At 37.6% G+C, this 22,808-nt stretch overlaps 3 protein-coding genes across 5 annotated transcripts; 2 read left to right on the forward strand and 1 right to left on the reverse strand.

Moving 5' to 3' along the window:
• The first annotated feature begins 5 nt into the window (after positions 1-5).
• On the forward strand, positions 6-1,889 carry LOC106181962 (small ribosomal subunit protein uS3m). The gene is made up of 3 exons (XM_013566536.2): positions 6-64; positions 523-727; positions 1,283-1,889. Exons 1-3 carry the CDS (start codon positions 32-34, stop codon positions 1,561-1,563), a joined length of 519 nt encoding a protein of 172 aa, XP_013421990.2. The 5' UTR covers positions 6-31; the 3' UTR covers positions 1,564-1,889.
• Positions 1,725-18,594, reverse strand: LOC106181958 (protein transport protein Sec24A). 2 transcript variants are annotated; one of them, XM_087004750.1, is made up of 22 exons: positions 18,288-18,594; positions 16,341-17,390; positions 14,953-15,060; positions 14,210-14,299; positions 13,846-13,922; positions 13,023-13,355; positions 12,686-12,804; positions 11,893-11,995; positions 11,336-11,462; positions 10,692-10,801; positions 10,214-10,280; positions 9,667-9,831; positions 9,138-9,295; positions 8,437-8,538; positions 7,959-8,082; positions 5,828-5,986; positions 5,044-5,328; positions 4,165-4,343; positions 3,643-3,780; positions 3,065-3,262; positions 2,756-2,859; positions 1,725-2,600 (listed from the first exon to the last, which is right to left on the reverse strand). In XM_087004750.1, the coding sequence occupies exons 1-22, from the start codon at positions 18,385-18,387 to the stop codon at positions 2,486-2,488; spliced, it is 4,011 nt and encodes a 1,336-aa protein (XP_086860876.1). In that variant the 5' UTR covers positions 18,388-18,594; the 3' UTR covers positions 1,725-2,485. The 2 variants fall into 2 exon arrangements, with proteins under 2 accessions (XP_086860876.1, XP_086860877.1); XM_087004751.1 differs by lacking the exon at positions 14,953-15,060.
• On the forward strand, positions 17,981-21,661 carry LOC106181960 (dynactin subunit 5). Of its 2 annotated transcripts, XM_013566534.2 has the most exons (7): positions 18,041-18,059; positions 18,637-18,823; positions 19,185-19,253; positions 19,838-19,956; positions 20,277-20,388; positions 20,644-20,746; positions 21,027-21,661. In XM_013566534.2, exons 2-7 carry the CDS (start codon positions 18,776-18,778, stop codon positions 21,119-21,121), a joined length of 546 nt encoding a protein of 181 aa, XP_013421988.1. In that variant the 5' UTR covers positions 18,041-18,059; positions 18,637-18,775; the 3' UTR covers positions 21,122-21,661. The 2 variants fall into 2 exon arrangements, with proteins under 2 accessions (XP_086860884.1, XP_013421988.1); XM_087004758.1 differs by lacking the exon at positions 19,185-19,253 and having other exon boundaries at positions 17,981-18,059.
• The last annotated feature ends 1,147 nt before the right edge of the window (positions 21,662-22,808 follow it).

Raw genomic sequence — 22,808 nt, forward strand, 5'->3', positions numbered from 1 at the left:
TGTTATACGACAAAGGAAGTTTACAGTGCACATGCGCACGGCTGCTGAAAGGAGGGCAATGTTGGTGAGAGGAAATTACGAGTAGCCTTTTAGTGTGGCTACGGGATGTTAGACATGCGAGGCTCATTACTATTTGCTTGACACAATAAAATAATCATCCGTGCCAAAACGTATTAGTCATAATAACATAAATAATAATATATATGGGTAGGGCTGTTTAAAGTTGGCTAATGAAGGCATTATAACATTATATGATTATAACATTTTAACAGGGCGATAATAACATGATATATGGAACTTATAAGCTGGCTAATAGGATGTTGGAGTCAAATGCATAAATGTAGAGGTCTCCACTTTGTTTTATTCGTAATGCACCAAATTATTCAATTGTCCAGTGAAAGATGTTTTATTTTTTTCGTACATATTTTCCTTTTACGAATAGAATTAGAATTCATCAGTAGACAAACAGAATATATTTCTCCTGCAAACATTTATTAACATACCATTTCCAATCATTTTCAGACTAACTCAGTATTGTTAGCAGTGTTACAGCGTACTTGTAACACGTGCCCAGTGCGAGGGATTAAAACCAGTGCTGTGTATCTGAAGAACAGGAGGGCTGCAATCCCCAAGAGATCGGCAGCGGGGAACTATGGTATTCTGTATGAAAAGGCCACTGCCCCTCACCATCTGGGAGTTAGGAAAGGATGGCTAACATGGAATACTAGTAAGTTCATGCTGTGGTATTTATGAATCTTGGATTTTATTCTGAAATTGCAGCCGAAATGGAGGTGGAGCAGAACAGGAGCTGGAGCCATGCACAATTCTTGCAGGGTTCACACAGATTTGAAAAGTGGTTAAAAGGCTGTGTGTCTTTCTTTTAGTTTGTGACCTTGTTAAGAATTTTTATCAGACTTGAAAAAGGTTTACATTCTGTCATTTGGTCCTGGAGTCTAAGAGAATTATTCTTTTATCCCTAAGCACTTTGTTAAAAAATCACAAATCTTGTAGTTTAAACCTGAATGTAAATAATTTGCAGAAGGAAAGAATACCCCTTTTTGGACATCATTGTATTTGATTCTTAACATGTTCTACAGTAGTTCATAAATAGTGTTCCTTGCAATTTTTAGAGTAAGGACAATATTAATGTCATTCCTGTTGATAGGACATCTGTAGTTTTTAATTCTTTGATATTATCACATGATTACATATCCTAATATTTTTTGTGTTAATTTGTGTTTATTATCTTTAAGTGAGTGTTTTGAATGGTCTTATAATCCAGGTAATCTTTATGGAGAATCCAGATCCTCAGAAACTGCATTGGAAGATGCTTACATCAGAAAGCTTTTAAGTGAATTGATGGGAGTAAATGACTACATAATAAAAAGGAAATACAATGTGATCACTGTATCAGCTGCAATTCCACCAAGGAAAGGATACAACCTCCTTTTTTTTCAAATTGGATTTGCTGAAGAATTCTTAACCACAGTCTTACAGTGTCCAGTGAAAGTGGATTTCATTGTTCGAGGAACGGAGGACCTTCCAGTATTGCGATATATTTGACACATTTGGTGTATGGATAGCCCTTTAAGTTTTCCAATTCCAAATCAGGTTACAGGAGGAAATGGTATTAGTTCTGTAATTCTGTTAAAATTGTCCTCACAATTAGTTTGTTGACTCTTTATTTGAGAAAGAACAGTAAGAGAAGAAGAAAAACACAAAACTAAGTTTTCTTATGACAGACTTTAATGTCCATAAAAATCTTGGTATGAAGTTTCTTCTTTAAAGCACAGGGTCCTCGACTTCAAATTTACAACCATCGGTATAGTTCAACAACTTTCATGCACCACTGTTTGAATAGGAAATAAATAGAAATGCGCTACATTAAACACACTAGTTTCTCAGAGAGAAACTATTGTTAAAAAGAATTCCAATTTATATTACAAGTACTTTCTACTGCATGCATTATGATTGCATTATTCTCCTTTGCAAGTTTATATTTAAGTATACCACACAGTGTCAACAATCAAGAAGGGGAATTTTCACCCTATTTGAAGCTTACTAAATGTCAGTTCTGAAGCAAACAGGCAGGTTCTGGTCAATATTTCATGGTTAATTCATTTTTATGTATATATACAAAATGGACATGCATCTCTGTCCATCCATCACAGATACTACTTCAATCAATGTAGCTTATCACACCATCACACTAGATTTCATGCCAGGAACTTGTTAATCAGATCCTAGGTAGTGATTTTTCTGCAGTATATCATTGGACCATGCATCTTTAACCCTTTCATATATATATATATATATATATATATATATTTCATTTTGGCAGTTTTAAATGACCAAATCACTGTAGAAACTTTGCCTGCTTTGTAAACAACATGTGGTCACCTGTCCCAGCAGAACTGCTTTAAAATGACACTTTTCTTGGGAAATTGTCCCAAGTGGAGTACAGTAAAGTCCTATTGTTGATTGTTCATCCTTTCAACTGCTTTTGTATACTCTGAAGGTACTCATAGTAAGACATACTGGCTTCTGTTTTATCTTCAACCATGTATTTGAAGAATTGCATTCTAGCTTTGCTGTCTTCCCTGCAAATGAACAAAATTAACCTGTGTGAACTGCCCTTAGCCCTTTTATACTTTAGAAAACTTTTTATGAACATTCTTTTCTTTTTTTTTCACTAAGATATAAAATTCTAAAAATATCGAAAGGACCATGTGACCTAATGCCACAGATAACATACCTGACAACTAAGAACTTGGAGTGAAAAGGTCTCTGATCTTGTAAATAATTGATAAAATTCCTAAGCCGCTCAGATGTTGGGTTTTCTAGTTCAGGAAGATCAGTCTGAAACGATAATCATTAATTAAATTCAGTAGCAAATGTGACTGAAATCATAAGGATAAAAAAAATTTATTAAATGAGACGTATCTTTTGTGATCTTTTTCTCTCAGTTTTTGTAAATGAACTTGGTAAAAAGTTGGGTTTCCCTACAATTTCACTGGCATTTAATATTTAACTTTACAATATTTAAATAAATGTCCACCCTCACCATTCCGTCTGGCACTGACAAAAAGTTAGGTTTGTCCAAGACCTCCTGACAAAAGAGGTCACTGACGGCCCCGCCCACATACAGAAACATTTCGTCCCCAGCGTCCAGCAGGAAAACGCCCTGTCTGTCCAGGTTGGCCGAGGATAACTGAAGATGTGGAGGTTGAGGAATCATCTGGTCATCCTTACTGATGGAATTCTGGAACCAAAATAAAACAATTATAATGAAAGTAAAGTCTACTGGAGTTTATACCTCAAACAGTTCACAAGTTTTTGTACAAGCAATTTAATATCTATTTCATATTTCTAAATGTGGAATTCTAAATTAGTTTTAAATTTCAACTATCTCATTGGCATTTTAAATCTCTTGACTGTCACTGTGGTTACTATTTTCAATGCTGAAAGGCAGGCATGAAATATGTGAAGATATTTGACATGATAATTAAAACTCAAACATACACTTTTTTGAAGGGCTAGTCCATGGGATTTTTCCAACCAAATTAAATTTCCTGAGGTAACAAACCGTTTTCTACTCATGGATATAATTAAGAGGTAATGACTGGAACTAAACCTAATTACCTTATCCTCCAGATTGTGCACAGGGTACATACTGGGATACAGCTTTAACAAGATATAATTAAGAGGTAAAGACTTGCACATCTCCATAAAGAACACACGGTCATCCAACTTTGTGCTTACTCCAACCCTGAAGGCAGCCTAGAAATAAGTTATTGATATATTATATATACTTGTGTAATGTTATCCCCTGTGTTATCAGTAAGAATATTATATAAACATGAGTGGTGTATTATATTGTTTCCTGTGTAAGAAGTGATACCATTTATAAATACTGCAAAAATCATTTTTTTAAATCTGACAAAATATTTTTAAACAGATTTGCAAACAAAAAGCGTGTAATAAAAATGCACTGAACATGAGTGGGCCATACAAATAACAAGAAACCAGGACTTCTGTTAAAATTGAATATGTCAACATTCTAAGGAAGAGATTCCACAAACAGATCTTGAAGGTAAAAAAAAAATCAACAACAATCATGTAACACAAGCCCACTTCTACATTCCAATTCCCTGTAATACTCACAGACTTGAGCAAGGCCAGTGTATACATTGGGAGTAACCTAATAGAGTAACAGCAAGGAAGGGTGCCTATCCTTTGAGAGGCTGGAATACTGCTGGCATATGCACTGATTGCGTCCATGCAAGCGTTAACCATAGCCTCGCGGGCATCCATCAGACTAGAACTGAGCGACCTGTCCACAGCTACGAGAAAAAAAGTCATCTGTTAGTGTTACCACTGTCAATTTCAAAGACATGTCCATTAGACTAAACCTGTTGCAGATAGCTTTTTACTGGAGTCATTACATAACAATCTTGTCATAAAAAGAAATAAGCTCAGCTGTCTCACAGTAGTTACTTGATGTAAATTATGTAGATTGTGTGTGCATACCAGCATAAGAGAGCATCTTTATGGAAAGTGACAATGTGGCACATCTAGACCAATTACTTTAGATATCACATAATGCAATATTGCTATGAAGTACCCATGAAGTACCCACCCATCTTAGGCAGCAATCCTGCTAACAAACCCAAGAAGTACCCACCCATCTTGGCCAGCAATCCTGCCAACAAACCCATGAAGTACCCACCCATCTTAGCCAGCAATCCAGTTAACAAACCCATGAAGTACCCACCCATCTTAGCCAGCAATCCTGCTAACAAACCCATGAAGTACCCACCCATCTTGGCCAGCAATTCTGCTAACAAACCCATGAAGTACCCATCCATCTTAGCCAGCAATCCTGCTAACAAACCCATGAAGTACCCCCCATCTTAGCCAGCAATCCTGCTAACAAACCCATGAAGTACCCACCCATCTTAGCCAGCAATCCTGCTAACAAACCCATGAAGTACCCACCCATCTTAGCCAGCAATCCAGCTAACAAACCCATGAAGTACCCACCCATCTTAGCCAGCAATCCTGCTATGGCCTGCTGGTCAGCACCAGAGAAGACATCAGTCAACTGGTTGGTCACTGGCAAACACAAGTTGTGGACACGGATCCTTCTCTCCCCTTTACTGGACGTATACAAGAGAGCTGCCTGAAAACTCACTGTGGAACTCTCATGCAAATTGTCCTCTATGGAAACCTGCATGCCAAAGCCAGCGTCTGGGTTGATGTTGGGTAAGCTAAGGAGATCCGTGGACCTCACAAAGAAATTACCATGAAAGGTATGGATACTTAAACCTAAAAGCAAAGAGGAATCAATTGTATGCATTGGCCTTGAAGAGACAACGCTTTTTTTTTTCACATTTAATTTAGAAAGTGTTTGTTCAGAAAGATTTGTGTTTACCTAGCGAGTGCCCTTTAACTTCACTGGGGCTTTCGCTAAATGTAATCAGATTATCAGACTGACATGCTGCCTCCTGGCATTATCTAGGATACAAAAATGTTGGTGAATATCCAAGTTGGAAACAAGAAGAGTCTTACAGCCCGTTATCTGATTGCATTTAGCGAGAGTGCCTGTGGAGTAAGTGCACATAGCTAGGTCGACATAACTCATTGTGAATGGTCCCTTACCTAGCTGCTGTAATGTAATAACTTAAAGACAAAATACAAGCAATTTAATTTGAGAATGAAAATATAAGAAATGTTGCTACTACTTATAAGATTAATTAAACACATATAATTTTTTATTATCATTATTTCTTTATTTATAACATAAAAAAAAATAATAAAAATTTACCTTTTGTGCACCTTACTCTCATCACAGACTCAAACCCTATCTTTCTGGTCAGATACCTCCTCAGGTCGTTCTCAAACCTCTCCACCTCAGCGGGATTCGCCACAGAGTGCAGCATGGGGTAGTAGTGGAGGTCACCCCCTGAAAACTTGGATGCACAAGCTGGAACAAGAAAGATAAATGCTTTAACTTGACTGCATTTTAATATGATATCCCCTACTGGAAGTATTTAAAGATGTATTTCATTCAGATATGTACACAGGTATAAGTCTAATGAGTTTCTGCAGTTTTAATGGAAACTCTTCATTCTCCCCACCTTTGCACAGACCCCCCCCCCTACTACCCCCTCTCCCCCCCCCCCCCCCCAACCCCCCACGTGCCCCAGATATCTAAATATATATATATCTAAAGAACAACATGTAAATACTATGTAACTCATCCAGTCATGTTCACATTAAGATATGCCATTAATATTTTTTACTGGACTAACATCTCTCTATTTGATGTTGCATCTCCTTCTGTAAATGTAACTATACATGAGAGGGCAGAACAGCTGAGCATTAACAAACAAGGGGGGGGGAGGGGTGCATTTCTTCCTATATGGGACAAGGTGATCAATTATCTTCTGTGCTATGGGCGGCGGTTTATACAAAAATGCAAAACACGATTAGTCGTCATCGTTATCAGATCAGTCGAAATGAAAACACGATTAGTCGTCGTCGTTATCAGATCAGAAGGCAAAATACGACTAGTAGTCGTCAAAACGCAACTAGTCATCAAAACGCAACTAGTCATCATCAAAACGCAACTTGTTATCATAAAAACGCAACTAGTCATCATCAAAACGCAACTTGTCATCATCAAAACGCAACTAGTCATCATCAAAACGCAACTAGTCATCATCAAAACGCAACTAGTCATCATCAAAACGCAACTAGTCATCATCAAAACGCAACTTGTCATCATCAAAACGCAACTAGTCATCATCAAAACGCAACTTGTCATCATCAAAACGCAACTAGTCATCATCAAAACGCAACTTGTCATCAAAACGCAACTTGTCATCAAAACGCAATTTGACGCCAGATGGCGCCCATTGTACGAAAATCTAGGCCAAGTCACATGATCCACAGTGATCAAAATGGCGGACGTTATTGAAGCAGCATTATCATATTCCTCGCTCGAACTCGAGAATTATCTCGAGTTCGAGATATTATTATATATATAATATCATTATTAGATTGTACGCGTAGAGATAATTCTCAAGTTCGAGCGAGGAATATGATAATGCTGCTTCAATAACGTCCGCCATTTTGATCACTGTGGATCATGTGACTTGGCCTAGATTTTCGTACAATGGGCGCCATCTGGCGTCAAATTGCGTTTTGATGACAAGTTGCGTTTTGATGACAAGTTGCGTTTTGATGATGACTAGTTGCGTTTTGATGATGACAAGTTGCGTTTTGATGATGACTAGTTGCGTTTTGATGATGACAAGTTGCGTTTTGACGACTACTAGTCGTATTTTGCCTTCTGATCTGATAACGACGACGACTAATCGTGTTTTCATTTCGACTGATCTGATAACGATGACGACTAATCGTGTTTTGCATTTTTGTATAAACCGCCGCCCATACTGTGCTTATTACATCACAGAACTGGGAGTATTTCACCAGTATTCTCAATGGACCAACCAAGGTCTCTGAGAGTCCCCAAGAGTGCCCCACAACCTACCTATAGACATTATGTCTGCATACTGCCCATTGAACAGACCCACAACCTACCTATAGACGCTATGTCTGCATACTGCCCACTGAACAGACCCACAACCTACCTATAGACGCTATGTCTGCATACTGCCCACTGAACAGACCCACAACCTACCTATAGACGTTATGTCTGCATACTGCCCATTGAACAGACCCACAACCTACCTATAGACGTTATGTCTGCATACTGCCCACTGAACAGACCCACAACCTACCTATAGATGCTATGTCTGCATACTGCCCACTGAACAGACCCACAACCTACCTATAGATGCTATGTCTGCATACTGCCCACTGAACAGACCCACAACCTACCTATAGACGCTATGTCTGCATACTGCCCACTGAACAGACCCACAACCTACCTATAGACGCTATGTCTGCATACTGCCCATTGAGGAAGAAGATATCCACTGCTATCTGCTGAGCAGAGCAGTCCAGTGCATACTTCTTGTAAAAGTCTGTGGCAGGGCCTAGGTGGGCTACAGCCTAGTAATAAAAAGCACATATTAAATAGTATTATCTTATTCAATAATTGTAGAAGTCTGTGGCAGGGCCTAGGTGGGCTACAGCCTAGAAATACAATATAAATAATAAATATTATCATATGAAATAAATAAAAAATGCAATCATAATTTTACTGTCATAACTGCTATTAAATAAACATTTGTAAAATACACCATACACTCTACATTGGCAGCTTATTTGCACTCAACAGTCAAGATTTAATTTTGTAACAGTTTTTATTAATAAACACAGAAATGTTGAAAACACACTGCCACGTTCAACTATCAAATCCATAACTTCATCACTGCTATTCTTGCAACACTGTCCACTGCCTACCTTGCCAGCCCTAGCGTTGGGATCCTCTCTGGCTTGCAGTGACCCAGGCCCTACTGAAGGCAGACAGGTTTGGAATACTGATATCCTACCCCCAGTGGCTGTCTGAACAGAGAATTATATCAACAATTAGAATACTGTGGATATATCAAAGATATTACTACAGACAGGTCTGGAATACTGATATCCTACCCCCAGTGGCTGTCTGAACAGAGAATTATATCAACAATAAGAATACTGTGGATATATCAAAGATATCACTACAGACAGGTCTGGAATACTGATATCCTACCCCCAGTGGCTGTCTGAACAGAGAATTATATCAACAATAAGAATACTGTGGATATATCAAAGATATTACTACAGACAGGTCTGGAATACTGATATCCTACCCCCAGTGGCTGTCTGAACAGAGAATTATATCAACAATAAGAATACTGTGGACATATCAAAGATATTACTACAGACAGGTCTGGAATACTGATATCCTACCCCCAGTGGCTGTCTGAACAGAGAATTATATCAACCATCAGAATACTAAAAACTTAATAATAATGATAAAGATGACAACTGTTATTTCAATTTTTTTTATTATAACAAGAAAAGAAACATAATATGTAAAGAATAATAAAAAGTATGTACGCTGATATGCCCTAAAGTACTTCCTTTTCCAACAAAAGAAATTCGATTCTCATGGCTCTTACCATCATTTTAAGCCCCGCCTGCATAGCTGCCCCCAGGGCACTGTTGGTTTCCTTGTTGCCTTCAAACATCTTGGGTAACTGACTCAACAGATCTTTGACCAAGTCTTTACAGTCCCTTAAGTTTGTTAGAAGACCATCAGGCATAGGCAGAAATACATCTGAAATATTGACTACCTTAATGAAATTAAAATTTTCAATAACCAAGTTATGTTGTTGCAAGTTTAGATGTTCAGTACTCATTAGTTGCAGCACATATGAAATATATTTTATGGCACACACTTCACTGAAGGATATGAACAAGACAGTTCTCTATAGTCATGACACATGTCAAATATATTTCATGGTACACACTTTACAAAAAAATATGTAAATGCTTTGGTTTTAACCCTTTCGTCATTAAATGAAGCCTAATTAGACTAACCACATCATGTTTTATGTAAGCAATGCTCTTAGACCAATACCATATCAATAGTCCACCTTTTGTAGCAGGCTATCCAATATGAGCAGTCTAACCAATAGCATTCCTTACCTTCAATATCAGACACCACCAGTAGCTGAGGCGCTGAAAGTCCTTCAGATAAGTTGAAGAAGTATAAAGAGGAGTCGTAGGTTATAAAGCCCACCAGTGTGCGGGCATCGCCAGGAATACGGTCCAGTTCATCGTCCAGAATTTGGCAAAATGAGGACAAGTACCCTGAAATTACAAATTATCGTAAACCATTATGATTTCTCTTCCACATTAAATCTAAGGTTCTGAAAGTTTTGGGAATTGCTTACAGTTCTGACAGAGCCTAAATTCCAGAATTTGACAAAAAAAAAAGATAAATATCAAAAAACCATAAACTATGATATAATAATATGTTACAGTATCCATCAAAGATCTTTGGCAATTGTTTTTTGTCATCAAGTTAAGTTCTTGTCTATAGCACTTCCTAATGCATATACTCTAAGGAATGTATGGGACATAAATTCAGAGGTGGGTTTAAGGGCATTTTAACTTAAAACAAATACAAAATTCTGCAGAAACAACATGGGACAGTTGCTGAACAATTTAAACATATTTAATCCACACCCACCTGTTGATATTGCATTAAATGATACATCCAACAGAAACAAATATACTGCTGGCTGGGGAGGCCGCAGCTGAAAGTTCAATATCATTTCTTAGATTAATATTTAAGAATGTTTTTATATTCACTTATCACAGAGTACAGAGCTTTATATAAAACCTTAAACTGTATATGTAAGAAAATGACAAGTCAGAGACTAATGCATCACATTCTTGTTTTAAAACTTTAAGAGGACATGTCAACTTTACTAAATTTTCATCACTTTTTAAATCAATCCTAATTTTAAGGTATTGCACTTCCATTTCAAAATACTTTGCAATTTACAAATCTAATTGAAAATCAAGGATAACACCTTCCACCAAACAAACAGAGCAACTAGCTATTAACAATCAATCATTGGCGATCACCACAGGTCACTCACCATGTATTCGGAGGAGGCTATAAATTAACAATCAATCATTGGCGATCACCACAGGTCACTCACCATGTATTCTGAGGAGGCTATAAATTCAATCGTTGCTGATTTCATTTCTGGCCTTCTCATTGGGTCCCCAAAAGTTTTACTAACTGGGTCATACTGGAACTCTTCAGGGGCTGGAGGAAAGTAATTGGGGAGAATTTGAACCAGTGATTTGTGCTGTGTAGAAAGCTGTACATTCACATAAAATAACAGGTGCACGATATGGCTTACCCCATCAGGTTCTGCAACAACAATTTCCATGGAGGCAAAACACATCTTCAATCTTCTTTGTAAATGAGCGCCATACATTTTGCTCACAGGATCATACATATTCTCAGAGACTAAATTTAGCATATTTAGAATTTATAATTACACTTAACTCTCTACTAAATTGGTTACAGCCTGGCAAGGATAGGTTACTAACCTACCAAATTTACCCATTTACTATAATCAAAGCATTAAAAAATGTGATAATTCACATTAACTATCTCTAGAGATGGCTTTGCAAAGTTTTTTAAACTGAAAAAAATCTTTACACATGCTATAGAACAGGAGCTTAACAAAGTCTACTGAGGCTGATGAGAGTTTAGTTTCCTCTTATTTCACTTTTACTTTAAGAGTGTTCCAGTGAATGGTTTCAAGGTTTTCCCCACTGTGTTCTACTTTACCTTCATTGATCCTATAACACAAGTTGCACTTCCACCTTCTATTGTCTATGAAAGCCACAAATGGATTAATGTACGTCCTACACGACCGACAGCGCACGATGACACTGGACTGGATAACTGGCAGTTGCTGCAATACAAGATAAAAGTAACTAACAAGGGTACATTGCCACAAGCACCACACCTAGACCCAAGCACTGATAAAGCCCAAAATTTACGTGGAACGAGTTGAGATTATATGTGACCTAAATCAAAGAGATGGGTCTGGGGCTCTTGTATTTTACGAGAAGCAGTAACGGTGACAAGGCGGCAGAGCCCGTGGATACAGCAGACGCGATGGGTCAGGACTAAAACTATGCGTACTGCCAACTCTGCACTGGTGGTACAATTTATCTACAAATCAATATTTTTTATAAACATTTAATCTTAAAGTCAGGAAGTTTTTCTTAAGCACCTTGCGGAAACAAGCAGGTGGTATGCACTTAATTAGTAGATCAAAACTGTTATCTGATTGGATAATATAAATATTCTTAATAACAAATGCACTTGGGTAGACTTACTGTCAAATCCTTAAATGGGTGAATTAATATACCCAGTGGTAGCCGTGCTTTATTCAGCAGTGACTGACTCTGTGGTATGGTAGTCAGTGTGCATCTAAATATACTGGAATAGGAAGAGAGAAACATTGGTTCAATATGAGTTTATTATAGATTACTACACATATCTACATCTAAATATACTGGAATAGGAAGAGAGAAACATTGGTTTAATATGAGTTCATTATAGATTACTACACATATCTACATCTAAATATACTGGAATAGGAAGAGAGAAACATTGGTTCAATATGAGTTCATTATAGATTACTACACATATCTACATCTAAATATACTGGAATAGGAAGAGAGAAACATTGGTTCAATATGAGTTCATTATAGATTACTACACATATCTACATCTAAATATGCTGGAATAGGAAGAGAGAAACATTGGTTCAATATGAGTTCATTATAGATTACTACACATATCTACATCTAAATATACTGGAATAGGAAGAGAGAAACCTTGGTTTAATATGAGTTCATTATAGATTTCTATATGTTTCAGTTGTTTCAGGATTCTGATATCAGTGAAATAAACAGGAAACTTTTCTCCATTGATGGTGAAAATTTTCATAGTTGTAACATCAATATCCTTTGTCTAATTGTAATTTTTCCAAAACTGATTTTCTCTTCAAAATTTGAGAGCACAGATTTTAGTTAAAATCCATTTTCTATTTTAGATTACACAGGCTGTAAAGTGAGTTGTTTTCCATGCTAACACATACACTGGTGGCTGAAGAGACATACTCACTCTGGACTACAGTTGAGCTTTTTAAAATCAGGAGCCAGGTTGGGTTTTACTGTCTCCACACCATCTGGAGGAATCACATTGCGCTCTTGTAGTAAATTCACAACTCTAGACTCTGGTGACTGGAAAATAACACAAACAATGATTAAGAAATAATAACACAACTTCAAATTGATAAAATAATACTCACTGTGTAACCTTAACATGTCTATCTTAAAATAATATAGCACATTTAAAACTATTGGTTATATAAACAATGAAAAAGACAAATAAGATACAATGTATCTGTGGTGCTATTTGAAACAGCTATTTTAGTTATCTACCCTTTAGGAGCACTTACCTGGAAATTTAGTTTGCCAAAACTAGAGTTGAGGCCATCTCCATAGGGCATACTATTGCCCATCTGTCCCGTCTGTCCCTGGGGCTGTGGATACCCTGGTGTACTCCCTGGGGTAAATCCCCCGTGGGGCTGCTGGGTGTAAGGACCCCCCATTATTCCAGGACCTGTGGGTGGGGGTGGCTGACCAAACCCCTGTCCTGGGGGCTGAAGGGGAGGCTGTCCATATCCTTGACCTTGCTGAGATGGAGGCTGTCCATATCCTTGACCTTGCTGAGATGGAGGCTGTCCATAACCTTGAACTTGCTGAGATGGAGGCTGTCCATATGTTTGAGGCTACAAATGAAAAAAGTTCAGTATCGTCTGAACCAATTAAATAAAATAATGATATGTCAGGAAATAAACAATTTTTGTATATAAAAACATGATGATTTTGACACAGGGAAATTAGTATGATTATATTCAAGGAAATGGATAGAAATATGGATGTTTAATTAACCTCAAATGAAAAATTGGGGTGGTCATAAAAATTGTTTCCTTTTTTCATCATCAGCACAATTACTGAGATAATAGTCCATGGAAATAACTTCTTAAAATGAGCAATCATTAATCAATGTTACCAACTAAGCATATAATATATCCTTCTGTTCACCCAGAGGCTCAATACTACATTTTTATAGGATTCATTTCATGTTATTTACAGATACATCTAGGTCATATTACAAGTCTTCTATTCAATAAGAAACATTTCCCAAAACTAACATACTCCCATAGGAATAAATTCCCATCCCTATAATTCCTCCCCTCCCCCACGCCTTTGCCTTACCATCTGAGGGTACTGTCTCCTGCCTGTGATCCCTGCCTTCATCTCCTGGGGAGGGGGCGTGGCTGATGGGGGAACACCTGCATGATTAACAGGACATGTATATCAAGATCTCGTTAAAGGGGCATACAAAAAAACAAGGGAGAGTGCTATCAAAGTTGTTGAGATGATATAAGAATTGTGTTTAAAATTGTTTATCTAAATTAATCATAAGTCACAACACGATTTCAACTTAGTTTTTTGTCCATTCTATGCGTTTGGTTTAACCCTCTGCTGTTTTCGAAAACAGCTTGCACGTGCACGCCTCACTCACTGTGTGTGCACCTTTTAGATCTAATACTATCAGGGCTACCTAACCAACACAAACCTGGAGTGTTCACAAACTGTCCTTCTAACACATCATATTGTTGGTTAGGAACAGGAGAAGAATCCCGTGAAGATTTCTCAGATGGTGGTTCTAAGAAGAAAAAGAGAAACATGATTTAATTAAGATCAGCTAGTTCCATTCCAGTTTTAAATATAAAGGGGCGATTCTGTTAACGATACAAGAATATGTGGGGTTTTGGAAGGTAAACCAGAAATCATAAAATCTACGACAGACATCAAAACATTTTTTCACAAACATACATTACCAATAAAGATAAAATTCCAAGCAAAAAAAAAAAAAAAAAAAAAAAAAAAAAGAATGCAACGTTTCAATAATGATCAGCTAAAAACAAAACCCACTAAAAATGTCAATTAGTGCAAATGCCTTCTCCTGAGAGCCAAAGCAGCCACAACCTACACACATTTTCAAATTAAGTTGCACATGCTTTTATGTTTTACCCACCAAGTATTTTATCCTCTTGTTTAAATTAATACACTGGCCTGCCTAACTAATTTTCAGCATAACCCATGTTCTACAAGTCTAAAAATTGTTCACACAACCCAGGAACACTCCACACAATACTTACAATATACTTGGTTTTGGTATATAACAGAAAAACTGACTGGTAGTTAGGGAGGCCAGATACAGTTCATTTGTTGTTATAAAATGTACCCATGTAAAAAAAGATTTTCTTTCCAAAAATTACAGATAAATGACGTGAGAGTTAGTAAAGTTGGGAGTACCTGAGCCCAGAGGGGTTGGTGTAGCACTGTTCGGATGATAAGCAATTGTGTGTGAATAAGTCGCCTGACCATGAAACGGCTTAGGCAGCTCATTAGGTGTAGTACGACCTGCAACAACAATGCTTGACATATATATATATGTATACTGATATACTGACTGTTCACACAGTAAGGAGGCATGCCAGGAGAGAGGATGAGGAGGACAGTCTTTCATGCTGTCTACATAGATGTAGATATATGTTTGTATCACAAGCAAGATTGAAATCCAGACTAGGTGAGATTGAAATTTCAACATGCAAGATGATTAATAAAATATGCTCTTAACCATAGATTCTATAACTAAATTGGCTTCATTAGGGATGTGATTAAATTACTAATCTAAAATTGTCTGTGACTTGGGATTCCAATCTTGCCTAGTCAGGTTTAAAATCTAGCCTGGATTTCAATCTTGCCTGTGACATATCCATATATTTGAAGATACAGGTCTATCATGTATATATATGTATACCAGTGGGGTTACACAAACACATTTTTAAGATTTAGAAAAATAGTAGTCTTTACCAAATCAAAACTACACCAATTTTGACAAATCAGTTATCTTTCTTTCTTCTGCTAAAGGAAATTATCTCAAACACTTTGCAAAAATTTTCTTTGAATACCAGTTTTAGCCCCGCCTCCCCATTTCCTGGCACTTCAGTGAGGTTGTCACATTTTTTCTACACCTCAACTTGTCATGTAAATTATCCCTTTGATACTCTTATCTCATAAATTTCAAGTTGGATTAGTGCAGCATGTTTACCCCACATACCATGCATTAACATGAGCATAAACCAAAGCTGACACTGAACTGGTGGTCAATAAAAATGATGTGTGCAAAAGCAAGCAAAAAACAGAAATTAGTCTCCATTCCAAAAAAATTTTTTTAATTATTTCTCAACCATATTTACCAAGGGTTATTAAGATTTTATAAACAATACCAATATACTTTATCAGAATAATTATTTAAAAATTGTAAAAAAAATACAAATCAAACAGCAGATACATGTTTGAAATGTGTACCTGATGTTAGTTCATTATAAAGTTATTAAATATATTATCTATATCTCTAACTTAGCACTGTTTTATATACCATGGTGTCTATTATCATATAAGGCATTAAGTGTTGCATGGATGACTATTGTTCATGTACAAGCTACTATGTTAATACCAGTCTATTCCTGGAAAGTCTATTCCATTGAAAAGCCACCACATAAATTCCTTAGTCAATTATTCAACAGTGAGACAAAAAAAATGCTTTAAAAACACCCGTAAATAACTAATAATAAGCTGATAGCTAAAGTTCAGGGAAGACAAGTTAAGTATCACCAGAGATGGTCTGGTCTGCTCACCTTGCAGGTATCCTGGGGGTGGAGGAGCCAACCCATCAGCTGGACCTGCCGCCAACTGGGATGTTGACAGTGACATAGGTGGCGCTCCTGACAGGGATGTCGGTGGTGCGCCGAGTCTTGGCGGTGGCGGTCCTGCCAGAGATGTGGGTGGTGCCCCCAGTCTTGGTGGTGGTGGTCCAGTATTCGGTAAGTTAGAGGGAGGACCATAACCCTGGGAAGTAGGAGGAGGGGGTCCAAATCCCTGGGGTGGTTTCCCTGATAAATTAGACAACTGTGTGGGTCCTCTGGGAGAAGGCTGTCCCTCCATGGACTGGGAAGTCGGAGGCCCCAGGGTTGGAGGACCCATGGAGCCATAGTTACTAACAGGAGGTCTGGACACAGGTGGTGCCCCTATACCTTGGGACACAGGGTGTGTTGGGGGTGGGCCAAACCCTGCCAAATTTGAGGGAGGCCCAGGAGGGGGCACTCCTGTGTTTTGTGAAGTTGGTGGCATCTGCTGCCCATAAAATCCTTGGCCAACTTGTGACGTGGGTGGTCTTACTCCCATAGGAGGTCCATTCATATTAGATGGGGCTCCAAAAGGGGATCCACTTTGTCCAGCTGTGGTATTTATTCTTCCTTGGGGTGGTGGCCCCTTCATCTGGCCCTGTGACATTGGGCCAAGCTGGCCTTGAGGGCCCACACTGCTTGTAGGTGGAAATCTTTGTGGCTGTCCTGATGGTGGCCCAAACCTAGGTGGGGGACCTCCTTGACCTTGGGGTGGACCAAATCTAGGGGGTGGACCCCCTGGGCCCTGAGGGAGCTGACCAGCATTTGATGACAGTCCACCTTGTTGCTGAGGGTTAAATCTAGGTGGTGGTGGCCCCCCTGGGCCTGGGAACCTGTTCTGGCCAAACTGACCTGGGGGTGGTCCTCCTCCTCCCTGTCCATTAAATGTGGAGCCTGGCTGAGGGGGTGGCTGCGAACCGCCTGGCAGAGGGGGTGGCATGAAACCACCTGGCTGGCCACTAAACTGCTTGCTCACTGGGGGCATACCTTGGCCTGGAGGACCTGCAAGATTGAAGCCCAAAAAAGCTGATAATACTGGGTCCTGGTAATCTTTGTAGTTTTCTGCTGCTTGCTACCCCCTTCCCCATACATTATGTTGTTTTTATCATTATTTTATTTTAATTATTATTTTTTAGAAGCAGACTTATCTTCAAGAATATATTTTACTGCAGGTGACTTTCGTTTTTATCTAGACAACAACTATGATTGATTCTACGAAGAGGATATTACTTATTTTACAATCTGCTCCAATCAGTTAAAGCTGCTATCAAATACATTGATCACTATCCTATCTATCTTTTATTATATCACAACTTTTCCTTTCAGTATTATCATAACAATTATTATTGTTGTTGTTGTTTAGGTAATTACAAATGAAGGTCAATTCTAAACAAGTGATGGCAATTATGGCTTTAATTCTGTCAATAGACCAAACACCACTGTAATTGTTGCCACCTATTTAAAGTAAAAAAACAGTTTCCTGATAATATCATGCATTTAAACTTACTGGAAATAAAGAAACCTGACCAAGTGTATGTGGTATTATATTTTCTTTTCTGTTTGAAGGACATTTCTTAAGGTTTGAGACAATACTTAGTTGACTGTTGGCTAACTGCAGTGAGCAATAGATTACTTACCCACGGAGATAGACCGTTTATTTTCCCTCTAAATGTAAGTGGCAGCTTTTTAACAATGTTATCTAATACTAGTAGCACTTCACGAGACTAAGGCGATTTTATATGAAGGTATCAATCGACTTAAAACGTTCAACTAGTAGTACTTAACGTGTGACGTAGACTTAGACGAGTCAATCTTGCCACGTAAGCAACTTATCAGCGTTCTTATACCACTACACAAATCGATACTAACTGAACATATATATCAAACCATAGAACTCACCAAACTGAGGACCTCCGCTGGGAAAATAACCGGCATTTTGTCCTGAACCTTGCGGTCTCACGCCTTGAAATGACTGTGGATATTGCGACTGGTCTGCCATTGTTGAACTATCTCACATAAATGGAGACTATAGATAACAAAATTTTTACAAGGAAGAAAACCTACTTTTCTGGACGTTATCATATCATTTTCACCTTTGAAGTTTTTCTGCCTTTAACTCCAAAAAAAGTCCCGGTTATTGACTTTGCTTTTAATCAAACTCTAAACGGAAGTATCAACCACATGATTGAGGCATGCGCAGTTTTCAACGTGGCATACCCAGAATTCCAGAGTTGCACTTCAATTTCAGGTTTCCGCTTCCGCTATCTTTCCTCACGTCATGTTAAAAGTCAGAAAGTGGTAATCACAAAAGACAAGAAGACAAAGTGCGATGAGAAATTAATTCTGTCATTAAAATATCGAAATTGATTCTCATCTCCAAGATCCAAATGGAACTGCCCGACCAGTTTTACAACAAGGCGCAGTACATTGAAACGGTGAGGCTTCACATAAAATTTAGAGAATTCATGTTGAAAATGAAAATCAGGAATTCATCACAAACAAGAGTAGAGGGATAACACTGTTACGGCTTCCTTAATGAAATAAGTAAAAAGGAACTGAAAGTTAATGCGCATTTAAATGATAAGCATGTGCTAATTTTAAATAATCAAAATCATTGCAAAAGCCTGTTACTAGTAAATATTTTGTCATGTAACTTGGAAATGTCAACAGCAGTACTAGTACAGTAATCAGTTAGTTGATAATACTGGTAAGTATAGTAATACTTGGTTCCACTGTTACTAATGAATGGCAGTCAGCTCAATGAAAATTTGAGAAATTTTTTAATTAAATTCCCAGGCCTCCGGAAACAAAGTGAGCCGCCAGTCAGTGCTTTGTGGGAGCCAGAATATTGTGCTCAATGGAAAGGTGAGAGAATTTATCAGAATATTGTGCTCAATGGAAAGATGAGAGAATTTATCAGAATATTGTGCTCAATGGAAAGGTGAGAAAATTTATCAGAATATTGTGCTCAATGGAAAGATGAGAAAATTTATCAGAATATTGTGCTCAATGGAAAGGTGAGAAAATTTATCAGAATATTGTGCTCAATGGAAAGGTGAGAGAATTTATCAGAATATTGTGCTCAATGGAAAGGTGAGAAAATTTATCAGAATATTGTGCTCAATGGAAAGGTGAGAAAATTTATCAGAATATTGTGCTCAATGGAAAGGTGAGGAAATTTATCAGAATATTGTGCTCAATGGAAAGGTGAGAAAATTTATCAGAATATTGTTCCCAATAGAAGGGTGAGAGAATTCATCAGCGATTTGGTCATTTCATGGTTGAAAATTTGCTGTAGAATCATTTGTCAAATTCTGAAAGTGGAACAAATGTTTGTGGTAACCAGACCAGAATTATCAGTCCAAAAGCAAACAACCACTTTGTAAAACTAGGGCCTGTGCTACTTTAGCTGATATGATACAGTATAATATATTATATTTTTCTTCTAGACAATCATCATGGCAGACTGTATTATCCGGGGAGACCTAGCTAATGTCAGGATAGGCAGACATAGTGTGATAAGTAGCAGGGCTGTGATAAGACCTCCTTTCAAAAAGTTTTCAAAGGGGTAAGTTTTAATTTTTGACCTGATGGGGAATGCATCTAGCAGGCCAATACAACAGAAGGTAAATTAAAGGTCAACTTTGGTGGCAGTATCTATTTGAGGAGTTCATTCTGATGTTTTAGACAACTGGAAGGTGCAGTAATTAATTCTTAGAAAATTGAATTCAGGAAGGTCAGATTTTTATATTTAATTTTGAATATTGTGGATCATTCCTGAAAAGAATATATTTCCAAGCAAAAAAAATTAATATTAAATGTTATAGTTCTTGCCCATATATATATGCTTTAAGGTTTTGACTTTAGGGTTACGTTGCTTTCTTTCAGTGTTGCATTCTTTCCACTTCACATTGGAGACCATGTATTTATAGATGAGGATTCTGTCATAAATGCTGCACAGATTGGGTCATATGTACACATAGGAAAGAACTGTGTCATTGTAAGTTTATAGAATTTTCCTTCGAAATTTATTAAAGGTATTCTGTACAGGATTTTCCCTCTGCCTTTTAATAATCCTGATGCTTTTCTTGTTGTAAAGGGATTGTTTTTACTGTGTAATAAGATTGATATGGATTGTCAAAGTGTAACAAACTAATTACTTAATTTTGTAAGCTAAAAGGAGTTTCCTATTACAATATTTAGCAATAATGCGACCAAGTATGGCAGCTTTAACTTTTGTACTTGTGATATTAAGGGAAGACGATGTGTGCTCAAAGACTGCTGTGCCATAGCTGACAATACTGTGCTTCCTCCAGAGACAGTGGTGCCACCTTTTACATACTTTTCAGGATCTCCAGGTACAGTACTGCCCCCCCCCCCCCTTAACCCCCCTCACCCCCCTTAACCCCCCTCACCCCCCTTAACCCTCCTCACCCCCAAACCCTCAAATACCTTGCTTCCTCAAGAGAGAGACATGCCACCTTTTTCATTCTTCTTAGATACAGTACATAATAGCAAATTATTTGTCAAAATTTTTCTAAGTATTTTCACCCAAATTGACAACGTCATACCTACAATGTTTGTCTGGTTATTCAGTTAGTGTTTTGATTAAATTTGATATTTGGTTGATATTTTCAGGTCTTTTTGCTGGTGAGTTACCTGAATGTACACAAGAAATGATGATAGATGTCACCAAAAGTTACTACCAACATTTTCTGCCTCTACAAAGCTAGTACCACTGGGACTGATAGATAAACTATGTGTTAGCTCACTCCATTCCCACAGTAATGGTGCTTGTGTGAAGTCAGATTCATTGGCTACCATATGAACAATGAAATGATATCCCTGTTTAGGTATCAGCATTTCCTTTTCAAATGTGTAGATCTATAGTTAATGATGTTATTGTCAGTAGTGATAACATCCATCTCTTATAATGAAATGGTATATGTATAGGACTATATTGAGCTGGTAACTGAGTCGTGGCCCCAGATCTGCCACAGTTGTATTTATTAAGGTTTTTTCATTTATTATTTATTGCTGATATTGGTTATCAGTGACATAACTTGTCATTGTTTTATTTTGCAATGTATGCATGTTAGTTTTCAGTTATGTCAGTGTCTTTTTTTAAGTAGGCCATTTTGAAATTAATTGAAACTTGTAATATGTTGTGTTCAGCAAACAAGTTTTTGTTTTGTAATTATCATTTCTGTCAGCACATTAATGCTGTGTTCTGACAACTAGAATTGATGTACATAAAGCTTATGTAAAAAACAGCTGTATCTTATCATTTATATTTGAAGAATATGATGTGCTCTCAATTACATTTGAATGCTGTCTCGGGTCAGTGTAGACCTGTCGTCAGTCTCGAGATATTTGCTGAAATGCCACCAGGAGCTACGTGAGACGATACATGTGGATATAAGACCACATTTCTACTGACATAGATTATATATATCGGTGTCAGAAATGTTTAAACTCAAACATTAAAGTACAAAATATACTTCTTAGCCAAGACAGTAGAACCATGTTAATGCCAAAAATAACAGCACCCGTAAAAAACTAATGTTTACAAATTGAAATATAAAAGTTGCCATCTTCCTTTTTATGTACAGACACGATACGATCAAACAATAAGCCCTGTCTCCATTCCAGCATAAACGGATTTATTTTTAGGAGAGAGAGGATTTTCGTAGACTTCTTAACCTTACAATTTACGGCATCCAACGGCATAGCACCGTCACCTTAAAGGAGTGTTATCAGTTGCATTATTTTGCCTCTGTCATCATTTATCTATTTAGAAAATTTAATGTTCATCCAGATTTACCTAGGTTTTTCATTGCGCTTCTTATATTTCAATACTTTGGTCGGGTTTTAGTAACATTCATTGTTTTTACCCGGCACCCAAATATGATGCTGTTAGGCTGTAACTCGAAAAGATACTTAGCATCAAACAGATGAGATGGGATCAAAAGAGATTTTATTTGTACGTGTTCATGGTTATAAAGTCGATACTGGCCGTGTGATATCCGTACAGTGCCGTATGTCCCATATGATGCAGCGTCCGGAGACGGGCTGTGACTACCCTCTACCAGGACGACATATTGATTTTTCACAGAACTGTATGTCTCTAGATAAGTAGACAGTCATTTTGGCTCAGCAAAAAATGTCCACAGTAATAACTGCGGCCCTGGTTGAGGGTAGGCTGTGACCGTACGGTATCGTACCGATTAACAGCCTCTATGGCGTTGTCAACTTGAAACTTTGACAAATTTTTGAAGTACATTGCAAGTTGCAACAATTTCGTAGACGGCGTTGCACAGTGCCCATCACATCCAAATGAAAAAACTGTTCGATGGACTTGCAACGCAAGATTGTCTTGCGACACGGAGTTGTCAGACTTGCCAAGGAGATACAATCCTC

This window comes from Lingula anatina, chromosome 2 (assembly GCF_051362555.1).
Source record: "Lingula anatina isolate TDL-2025a chromosome 2, LinAna3.0, whole genome shotgun sequence".
Taxonomy (NCBI): domain Eukaryota; kingdom Metazoa; phylum Brachiopoda; class Lingulata; order Lingulida; family Lingulidae; genus Lingula; species Lingula anatina.

Excerpts from the sequence above, each read along its gene's own strand:
- LOC106181962 (XM_013566536.2), top strand. The coding sequence starts at position 32 with ATGCGCACGGCTGCTGAAAGGAGGGCAATGTTG. Across the intron at positions 65-522 it reads CTGAAAGGAGGGCAATGTTG|ACTAACTCAGTATTGTTAGC; the intron begins GTGAGAGGAAAT and ends AATCATTTTCAG. Across the intron at positions 728-1,282 it reads ATGGCTAACATGGAATACTA|GTAATCTTTATGGAGAATCC; the intron begins GTAAGTTCATGC and ends CTTATAATCCAG.
- LOC106181958 (XM_087004750.1), bottom strand. The coding sequence starts at position 18,387 with ATGGCAGACCAGTCGCAATATCCACAGTCATTTCAAGGCGTGAGACCG. Across the intron at positions 15,061-16,340 it reads ACCCCCAGGATACCTGCAAG|GTCGTACTACACCTAATGAG; the intron begins GTGAGCAGACCA and ends TTGTTGTTGCAG. Across the intron at positions 9,296-9,666 it reads GGTGGTGTCTGATATTGAAG|ATGTATTTCTGCCTATGCCT; the intron begins GTAAGGAATGCT and ends TCAATATTTCAG.
- LOC106181960 (XM_013566534.2), top strand. The coding sequence starts at position 18,776 with ATGGAACTGCCCGACCAGTTTTACAACAAGGCGCAGTACATTGAAACG. Across the intron at positions 18,824-19,184 it reads AGGCGCAGTACATTGAAACG|GCCTCCGGAAACAAAGTGAG; the intron begins GTGAGGCTTCAC and ends TTAAATTCCCAG. Across the intron at positions 20,747-21,026 it reads ATACTTTTCAGGATCTCCAG|GTCTTTTTGCTGGTGAGTTA; the intron begins GTACAGTACTGC and ends TGATATTTTCAG.